Source organism: Phalaenopsis equestris, unplaced genomic scaffold (assembly GCF_001263595.1).
Source record: "Phalaenopsis equestris unplaced genomic scaffold, ASM126359v1 Scaffold213527, whole genome shotgun sequence".
NCBI lineage: Eukaryota > Viridiplantae > Streptophyta > Magnoliopsida > Asparagales > Orchidaceae > Phalaenopsis > Phalaenopsis equestris.
The window spans coordinates 63,789-74,774 of NW_018232367.1; the positions used below are offsets into that span (position 1 = coordinate 63,789).

The 10,986-nt window shown below is 37.9% G+C and overlaps 1 protein-coding gene across 1 annotated transcript; it reads left to right on the top strand.

Annotated features, from left to right (window-relative positions):
- The first annotated feature begins 1,237 nt into the window (after positions 1-1,237).
- LOC110036979 lies at positions 1,238-3,541 on the top strand. The gene is made up of 3 exons (XM_020741542.1): positions 1,238-1,361; positions 2,216-2,611; positions 3,351-3,541. Exons 1-3 carry the CDS (start codon positions 1,238-1,240, stop codon positions 3,539-3,541), a joined length of 711 nt encoding a protein of 236 aa, XP_020597201.1.
- The last annotated feature ends 7,445 nt before the right edge of the window (positions 3,542-10,986 follow it).

The window sequence follows — 10,986 nt, forward strand, 5'->3', positions numbered from 1 at the left end:
GCTATGTCGTTTGCCAAATAGTCAGTGATGATTGCTGGATCAGCCATGAAGATAATGAAGTGGACACCCTATTTTGACCCAAGCAAGGAACTACCTGTGGTTCCCATTTGGTTCAAACTGCCAAGGTTACCACTACACTTATTCAAGATGAAATCCCTTTTCAACATTGGGTGTGCAATAGGGACACCTTTGAAGGTGGACATTTCAACATATAACAAGGCTAGAACTGCCCTAACTAAAATTTTAATTGAGAAGGACATTACCCTTCCTGAAATGAAAAGAGTGTGGATAGGAAATACCATTGATGGTTTTTGGCAAGAGGTGGTTATGGAATAAAACCCTTATTTTTGTCAACATTGTAATCTGTTTGGACACACCATAGAGAGATGCCACATATTGCATCCTCCTACTAAAAGGCACACAAATTCCAAGCCAACGGAAAATTCCATTGAAGCTATGGAGAAAACATCAAAGAGCAGTTCTAAAATTAATCATTTGAGGCTTGAAAAATCTGTAATGGTGGAGACCAATAATAACAAGAAGGGTGCTAACAACTCTCCTGCTAGGCTGAAGCAACATCCAGAAACCATGAAAATGACAAAGAATCAGAATCAAGCATCAGATGCAAAAATTGATGGGGAGGAAGGCATAGCTGCTAATACTGGGGGGAATAGTGTTATCCCTTGCATTGAGTTCTACTGCAGGGATTCATCTACACAAGACTGCACAATGGTGGAGGAACAAATCACTACCAAAGAACACAACACCCCTTTTGCTGAAGAAGTTCAACAGATGACCCAGCTATTGGACGAAGAGTGACAAACTCAAAAAAAGAAGAAAAAGAAAGACAAAGTAGAGAACAAGGGAGCTTTTCCTCCAACTGATGGCAAAGCTAAGACCCCTTAGAAGAATCCAATTACAAGGGGAAAGCCTAGGTCAAGATTCCATCCTTCCTTTACATAAACTCCAAAATGGTTAATTTCATATGTTGGAACATAAGGGGGGTGGCTAATCCTCTCTCATTTATGAGATTGAAGTATCTCAACAAGAAACATAAATTGTGGTCTATGGCTTTTTAGAATCCATGGTTCATCAAAATATCCAAAAGTATTCAAAGTGTTTCCCTGGCTTTTCCTTAATTATAAATTTAAATAACAAAATTTGGGTCTTATGTAGACCTGAAATGAGATGTATGGTCATTAAGAATCATTCTCAGTTCCTCCATTTATTTTTTGGCATGGCTGGTTTGGAGGGTCTGACAAAAATTGTTTATGATGGATGTTCAAAATCTACTAGACATGAGTTATGGTACGAATTGCAAGATATTAGCAATCAATCTGACAAAGCCTTGATGGTGGGAGGTGATTTTAACTGTTTGACTTCACTTGTTGAGAAGAAAGGGGGCAGAACTCCTTGTTTAAATATAATGACCATGTTCAATGATAACATTCAAAGGACAGGAGTTTTTGACATGGGATATAATGGGCCAGACTTCCCTTAGAGGAGGGGTAGATTGTGGGAGAGACGATAGAATCTTGGTCAATGATAGATGGCTCCAAAGTTTCCTACACACCTCAATTACTCACATAAGCCTAGGAGAATCTGGCCATAGGCCTCTTTTAATTACTTTGGATGCAGACAGAAGGAAGCAGAATTCTTCTTTCACATACTTAAACTTTTGGTCCCAACATAAGGATTTCTTTACTATTATGAAGGAAAGCTGGAGGGTCTGTAATCATCAAAATCCATTAATCCAACTTTTGAATCTACAAAAGAAGGTTGGGAAAGCTCTTATTCATTAGAACTGGTCCACCTTTGGAAATATCATGAATGGGGTTGAGAAAGCTGAAAAGGAGCTATAGGAGCTAGAGAAGGCAAATGCACTTTGGCAGGTGAATGATAATTAACTGTTGGAGACCAATGAAAAGTTACTTATAGCTATGTAGTGGCAGGAGCAATTCCTAAAAAAGAAAACTACAAAAATTAAATTTGTTGATGGGGACAGAAACAAAAAATATTTTTATGCTTGTATTATTATCAAAGAAAGTGTAACACAAATCATTCTATTAAAGATCAACATGGCATGTGGATTAAAGATGAAGATGGGATTTTCAATAGTGCAGTGGAATATTGTCAGCAGTTAATGCACAGGACTAACATCCAAAAAGGAAAGGTAGCCCTAATCTTTTTCTGACTGACCATGATTTTATTGTAGGAATACAATTTACTAAAGTACTTGAGGTAGAGGAAATCAAAGAAGCACTTGATTCCATAGATAGCTCAAAAGTTGTAGGCCCTGATGGTTTTACAACTGATTTTTATAAGAAAGCGTTAGAGACAATCAAGGAGGAAGTGATCAAGACAATCCAATATTTTATCCAGGGCAATGATCTTCCTGACCATTTCAGTGCTGCCACTATCATTTTTCTTCCCAAATCCTCAATCAAAGACCAATGGCATCAATTCGGAACCATAAGCTTGACTAATGTAATCAAGAAAATCATCGAAAAGGTTTTCGTCAGGAGGCTACAACCTGTCTTGAAGAAAATAATATGCCCTAACCAAACAACTTTTGTTAAGGGCACGACCATTGGGGATAATGTTCTTCTTGGTCAGGAGTTGCTGATGGTTTGGAGAAACCTTGTAGCGGAGGAAATACCATTTACAAATTGGACTTTAAAAAAGCATATGACATGATAGACTAGGATTTTATCTTTGAAATTATGTTGGCCAGGGGGTTCTCTACTGAGTCTTGCAATATTATAAATAGATGGCTAAAAGGGAATGCCAACTCAATCTTGATTAATGGCACAGTCAAGGGATTCTTCAAGTCCACAAAGGGACTGAAGCAAGGAGATCCTATATCTCCAATAATTTTTATCCTAGCCTTAGACTACTTGTCCAGATTATTTGACAAACCTGATCAAAAGAAGAATTACAATATGTATCTCCATAGATCTAGAATGGAAATCAGCCACTTGATCTATGCTGATGACATAATAATCTTTTCTAGAGCCAACAAGACTGTTGTAACGAGTCTACACAACTGTCTAAAGGAATTTCAACACACTTCTAGACAGGAGAAATGTCAAGTGCTCTTTAGCAAAAGAACCTCCACTGCCATCAGAAAGTGGATCTTGGGTCTAACTGGTTTCACTGCCATGCAGACACCATTTAAGTATCAAGAGTTAATCGTTGTAGGGGAAGAACCAAGCACACTCAATTTGATGAAATTGTAGATAAAGTACACTCTACCCTTCATAGCTGGACCAATTCCTTCCTCTCTAATGGGGGCAGAATTACTTTATTAAAGAGTTTCCTAACTACTTTCCCATATGTACATTCTACAGGTAGCAGTGATGAAGAAAACTACGCAATTGCTGCTGAAGAGATCTTTCCAATAGATTTTCTTAGAGTGGTGAAAGAAAGCAAATGTTATGGGCTAGTTGGCAAAAAGTGGCCAAACCTCTTTCAGCTGGATGATTGGGATTTAAGGGGCTCAACCACCTGTAGTATATCAGCTTTTGCGAACATTGGATAACATTCAAACAACAAGAAACTCTTTAGGCCAAGTTATGTTTGCCAAATACTGTAGAGCTAATCGCCCCAACCTAATTTCAAGTGGGCTGGGTGATTCAAGAGTTTGGATAAAGATGCTCAAGGTGAGGGAAACTACTGAGCAACTATATTTATGGGAGTTGGGTCTTTGTAGCATCAATTTTTGGCTTGATAGATGCTGTTCTGAAGGAACATTGGATCCTTTCTCTGATAACCCAAATAGAAGCATAATGGTGAATGAATGCTGGGAAGGACAGTCCAAGTCTGAAAACTTACTCCAAAACATACTCAGTGAATCATCTGTGAGTAAGGTATTGCAGATTCAGATGAACAGTGATAACAAAGATAAGTTGGTCCTAACTCACAATTGTAGTCATAGTGTCACCAAGAATATATATCAACAACTATATAAGTGGGAGAAGGTCCCCTGGACTAATAGTATCTGGAACAATCAGTTAACACCTTCCATGGCTTTCTTTTCTTGGAGAGTGCTAAATAATTTTATCCCATCTGATGACATCCTGAAGCTCAAGGGTTTGAGTGGACCTTCCATATGCCATTTAGGTAGAACTGGTGTTGAGTCTTCCCAACACCTTTTTTTTCTGATGTAAATTCCTTAAACAGGTCTGGGCTGAGGTGATCTCACATTTTCATATCAGTACCATCAATATGGAATGGGACAGCCTATGTAACTTTTGGGGTAACTAGGACAGGAGGAAATTAGGATCCATTCCTTTCATTATTGCATGGTTTATGTGTGAAATAAGAAATCAAGCAAAACATGAGGAGATTGGAGTTGTAATTGGAAAAGTGGTGGAAAACTGCCTGTCATTCATCAGAAAACTAATACAATGGAAAAAGTTCCCAAATCTAATGAATATCTGCAAATCTGTTGAACAGCTGAAGTTCCACATCATCAAGGTAATGTGGGATACACCTTTGTACCCCCTCATAAAGGTCAATAGAGATGAAAGTTATTCCTTAAAGGGTATTCAAGGACAATAAAGGGGCCTGCTTACTGCATTTCCAATCACCTCAAATGGCAACAGATGCCTTGCAGGCTGAAACTACTGGTATTTTTTGGGATATTATGTTGGTTTCCATCAACAAATGGAATCCACTACAAGTTGAAGTGGATTCTACTCAGCTGGTGGAATACATGACAGACAGAAAAAAAACACACCTTTTTGGCATATTCAGTAGTGGATCATTCAGACCAAGAAGCTAATGATAGAAACTAGGGTTCTTTTCTCCTTCATCTACAGGGAAGGAAATAGACTTGCACATTTTCTTGCTACCAATGGAGCAAGATCACAAATAGCTTTTATCTCTAAGCAACCTTCCCCTTCTCTTTTATTTTGGCTTTAGGGAACAAATTTAAATCCCCTCCCATTATAATTGTAACCTTTTTTTGAAAAGCTAAAAGGACTCTTCTTTTGCCAATATATATATATATATATAAGTAAGGAGCCAAGCTCCAATTCATTAAAATTAAAGTAAACATGTTACAAAGAGAAAGGAAAAGAAAGAGAGCCTATAAAAGGAGGCAACCTCTCAAAACAACAAAAAGGAGCTATCTGATATAAGGAAGAGGCAACAAATCACTGGATAAAAGGAAATCCAGTGGGGGAGGGATCCTTCTGCTCACCACAAATTCTTCAGTATAGAGACCCCTTCTAGCAAGCCAATTGGAGGGTTTATTTCCTTCTTTGTGGACATGGGAGAACTTTATAGGGTAGTTCTTCAGTAATTGATGAATCCCAGAAATCCAGCTTATCCCAGAAATCCAGAGAAATCCAGCTTATTAAGTTCCATGGAGTGTCATAGGAGCCCTTGATAATGTTAATAAGCATCAAAGAGTCAGATTCAACCCATAGCTGGTTGAAGTGGCAAGATCTGGCTAAGTTAAGGGCCCAAAAAATAGCTTGACATTCAGCTTCAATAGCTTGACATTCTGCTTCTGACATTCAGCTTCAAGGGGATCCAAAGCTTTAACAGGATATTGGAAGAACAAGATGCATCTCCCCTCATGATTCCTGAAGACACCATCAATACCAACATACTGAGATTTATAGCTACCATCAGTATTAACTTTTATCCATCCATACTTTGGTAGAGACCACCAAATTTTCAAGACTTTGGTAATGGAAGGATTAAAAGATGGGCTCAGCTCCAACACAGCTTCAAAACCTTTAAATTTAATCAGTTTTTGTATAAAGGCAATACAGTTTAGAGACCTACCTTCATAGGTTTTAAATGGGAAATCCCTTGCTTTAACTAGTTTCTAGCCATCCAAACAAATCAAGCCACAATGTTGGGGATGTCTTGAAGATTGATTCCCCTCTAATCTGACCAGCAATTATAGAATACCTCCCATGTTAGATTCATTGTTGGGACATTCATTTTTCCAATCACAATAGACCAAACTTTATGCACCTAGGGGCAGGAAAAAAATAGGTGGCAAATTTTTTCCTCCTCACTAAGACAGAAAAAACATTTAGAGGGACCCCTTAGGCCCTTCAATTTCAATATATCATCAGTGGGAATCAATTTTAAAAAGAGTCTCCATGTAGAAAATGACATGGAGGGAGTGAGAAATTTATTCCAAATTGTTTGACCCCAATCCACCACCTGTTAGGGAGGCTGAGAAGATAGTAAGTTCTTTTTTATAGCAATTTTTTCCTTTTGCCCAGGATTAACAGAGAGTTTCAGAATATTAGAGATTTGAGAAGGGCTGCAAAAAGGAAGAATAGGAGTAAGATTCCACTTATCATGTTCCCAAAGGTCCTTGACAATCTTTGGAGAGGCTGGAGCAATTTGATAACTCAGAAGATTGCCTTCCAAAGACCAATTATCCCAACATATGTTAACCAAGCCCTCACCAATCTCCCAAACATACATTTTTTCAGCTTCCTCCCTAATCTGCAACATATTTTTCCAAATGGGGGAATCCCACAAACCCATAGATACTTGGGTAGGGTGTTGATGCTTGCAATATTTTCCCCTTAAGAATTCAGCCCAAAGTGAGGACTGAGATCTGAATTTGATCCAGAGTTTGCAAAGGTTAGTATGCATAATTTGGGGGAAGGACTTGAAGCCTAACCCACCATCCATAAAAGCTTTACATACCTTAGCCCATTTAGTGCACTATTTTTGCTTCCTTTGACCAGCCCATATAAATCTATTGAAAATTTCTTCTAATAATCGTTGAGTTGAATTTTTCAATATATTCATTTGTAGGAGATATGAGGGAATAGCAGATAAAACACTTTTCAAAAGTGTTATCCTACCCCATTGGATAAAAAGGAATTCTCCCATGCTTGAAGCTTGCTTTGAATCTTTTCTAAAGTGTGATCAAACTGAGAGTTTTTGGTTCTTCCTTTGATTAGAATTACCCCAAGATATTTCACATGGAGATGGCTATTAGTAAAGCCAGTGAAATCAGAAACCCTGGTCTTTAGCTCACTTTTGCATTGTTTGCTGAAGATCGAGATACACTTCGGCTTATTTAATTTAATACCAGAGGCCTCCTGAAAACTCTCCAAGCATTGCATGAATAATTTAACAGTAGATTTGGAAGCTTTTGAATAAATATTGATGTCATCAGCAAAAGCCAAATGATTGATTAAGGTGGATGATCTATGGCTATAAAGGGAGTGGGGTTTCCTGGTAGCCAACTCATTCAAGATTCTGGATAAGTAGTCAAAAACCAAAATAAAAATGGTAGGGGAAAGGGGGTCACCTTGTTTGATACCTCTAGATGCACTAAAAAATCCATGGGAGGTTCCATTGATGAAGATGGAATGGAAATTATTAGTCATCCTTCTGTTGGTAAGAGAGATAAAGGAAGGGGAGAAACCTCTAGCAATGAGAACTTGTTCGATAAACTTCCAACTGATTGTGTCATATGCCTTTTTGATATCTAATTTGAGAAATAAGTTATCTCTTCTAGTGATTCTGTCCAAATCCAGTACCAACTCTTGAGCCAAGAGCACATTATCAACAATACTTCTATCCTTGATGAAGGCTGCCTGCTTCCTGCGTATAAGCTGATTTAAACGAGGTTGTAATCTATGGACCAGAGCTTTGCTTATTATGTTGGATATAACAGAAGTGAGGCTAATGGGTCTAAAATTTTCTCATTTGTGAGGAGTTTTTTTTTCCTTTGGAACCAAACTAATAGTAGATGAGGAGAAATAATTGGGGAGATCAGCCCTCAGAAAAAGCTTTGGACTGTAGCAATGACCTCACCCTTCACAATCAACCAAGCCTTTTTATAAAAATCTGCTATGAACCCATCAATTCCAGCTACTTTTTTGTTGTCGATGGAGTTCAGAGCTTCCCATATTTCTTTTTCATTAGGAATATCAGTGAGAGATAACATTTTGGTGAACTCCCTTTCCTTATCAAACAAGGTATGCATAATGGGAGGTTGAGAGGTAGGAGCTTGTTTGAAAATATTTTGAAATTATTCAACAGCATTATCAGCTATGCCCTCAGCAGTAGTAATCCAGTGACAATAGCAGTAGTAATCCAGTGACCTTCCTGAGAAAGGATTTTATGAATTGTGTTGCATTTCCTCTTGTAGTTGATGCAAGCTTGATAATATTTAGAATTTATGTCCCCTAACAAAACTTCATTTTGTTGGCTTTCTGAGCATATAATGTCTCTTGCATGTTGATTGCATCCAACAGATGTTCATTTGCAGACTGAAGATCCATTTCAGACCCTATGCCAGAGGACATGAGCTGTTCTAATTGTAATACCTTCTGTTCAGCCTCAAAGAATTTATTATTAATGTTCCCAACCACCTCCCAATTTTAATTAGAAAGATGTTTACTGACTTTTTTTATGTAAAAGACAGAGTTTTATACCAGGGATGTGATCATGAACATCAGTTCAAGCCATTGATACTTGATTGAGAAAATCCTCATGCATGGAACACATATTGAAATATCTAAAGTTGACTTTACTTTTAGAATTGTTGGAAGAAATCTTAATAAGTAAGGGTCTATGATCAGACCCACTCATAGCCAAATGTTGGATAGAAGTATGTAGGAAATCTTTGAACCAAAAATCATTCACCAAAACTCTATCCAGCCTCTCCCAAATCTTCCCCCTTCTCCAAGTGTACTTAGGGCCAATAAAACCCAAATCAAAAAGTCCAGCAGGCTGAATGTTGTCATTAAAACTGTTCATTAAATTGATATCAGGAGATGTCCCACCCTTCTTCTCTATAGGTGAAGAGAGACAGTTGAAGTCTCCCCCAACAATCCAGAAGTTCCTTATAGAATAGCTGAAATCTTGTAACTGTTGCCAAAGTTCCTGTATAGCAGTGGATGTACTACCAGCATAAATGAAGGTAGAAAAACCATTATAGTAATTTAAGTTAATCTTTGAATGGATAAATTGAGTTCCCTCTTTAAGGACAATGCATTGAATTTCCTGTCTGCAAAAGAGCCATATTTTACTATTAGTGTTGACAATAAGCTGAAAACCAGGAAACTTCCTTACAAATCTGTTGACATGTTTAGTAATCATAGGTTCAAGAATAGCAATAATCCAAGGTTTATACATCCTATTAAGAGCTAGAATTCAAATAAGGGATTTAGGATGTGCTAATCCCCTAACATTCCGACATATTAGATTCATTGACCTATAGAGTTGGATTTTCCTCTTCTCCTAGTTCTAACTGTACTAGAAGAGAGAGGGGGGGCTTCCCCCAAAGAAGGACAAGAAGGGAGTAGGTTCTTTAGTTCCAAAAGCAATTTCTTCTTTTTTTGCTTTCTGGATTTGCCAACCTTCTTCTAGATCTTTAGCTAATTTCACAAGAAAAGGGTCTTCCTCTGGTATCTCAGTAGTTGTTTCTCCTTGATCAGCAGGGAGTGTTGGAAGTGCAGTACAATTGATCTGTTCAACTTGAGTAGATTCTGGTATAAGGTGAAGTTGTTCAGACACGGGTTTCAGAACATTTTGAAGAGAGTTATCTGGTTCCACAACCTCTTTTCCCATATCTTCAGGTAATTCAACCAACTATAGTATAGAGTCTTCCTAAGTCCTTGTCCCTGGAAATTCAATTCAGAATCTTGGGCAGAATCTTGGGCAGCAATTCCAGCAACAGGTGGCAGCTCAATATCATGTGGCTCTAAGACCACTGAATTTGTTCTAGGAAGCTTCCTTTTGAGGTTGGGATGAAGTCTAAAGTACTTTTCATTAGTATGGCCAAACATTTTGCAGTGATGGTAACAATAAGGTCATTGTTCAGCTATAATTTTCTGCCAATAACCACTATGCTCAGTGCCTAACCAAATTTCCTCCACAACTGGTAAAGTGATAGTTCTTTCAACCAGAATTATAGCTACTGAGGGTCTGGATAAGTTGAAAGTGGGGGCATCCAACTTCAAAGGTCTTCCCAAGGCTTTGCCAATGTTGAAGAGAACCTTGTGGTTGAAAAAGTATAGTTTAAGTCCAGGTAACTTAAACCATATGGGGACAATGGCAAGTTCTTTACTGGGGTCAAAATTAGGAGTCCACTTTAGCAATTTCATTGAGATTCCTTCAATCAAAATAGATTGTTTAGAAAAGATTCTAGCATAGTCTTCTTCCCTTGTGAGATTGATGAGAATATGTCTTCCATCAAGTAGGCCTACTTTCCATGCCCGTTCAAATTTCATTCCATCAAAATATCTTCTCACAGATTCCATTTTAGAGTGGCCAAGTTGAGGTCCTCCTCAGTAAAGTAGATAGACAATTTCCCACTATTGTTGCATATAGGCTTGAAGAGAGGGTCATTACCCACATGATACTCTTGAGGAAAAACCAAATCATCAGGACTCTAAACTTTATCATATAATTTCCCAACAATGTCAGCAAAGGTAGCCTTGGCCCACTGAATATTTGTGGAAATATCAATTGTATTAGGGTCATTCATCACTGAAAGATTCCCAGTACAACAACTAGCAAAAAGGGGGTCAGTGCTATGGAACTAACACTGAGCTGTCGATTCAAGTAACGAGTAAATGAAGGAGTAGAACAACAAAAGGAATAGTAGAGACAAAACAATAGAGAGAAATCCAAGTAACCAGACAACCCACACAGTAGAGAGAACAACTCAGTCAACCAGACAACCAAACAGCAGAAACAGTGGGGCTAAGCAATGGAGTAATAAAATTTGAAAAAGCTAAAATCTCGGGAAGAGGTAAAGAGTTAGAGAAATTCAAAACTTGTAAACACCAGTGATGAGAGGAGAGAAAACTAGTTGAACTTGATGAGGTAGTTGAGATTGGGTCATCTACAGCAACAGCTAGATCCATTCTGTCGAAACCCTAGCAGAGCACCAGAGGAACCAGCCACCACACATGGTAAATCTTATATATATATATATATCAGCTTCCAAAATAAAGTGTAGGTGTATATATATATATATAT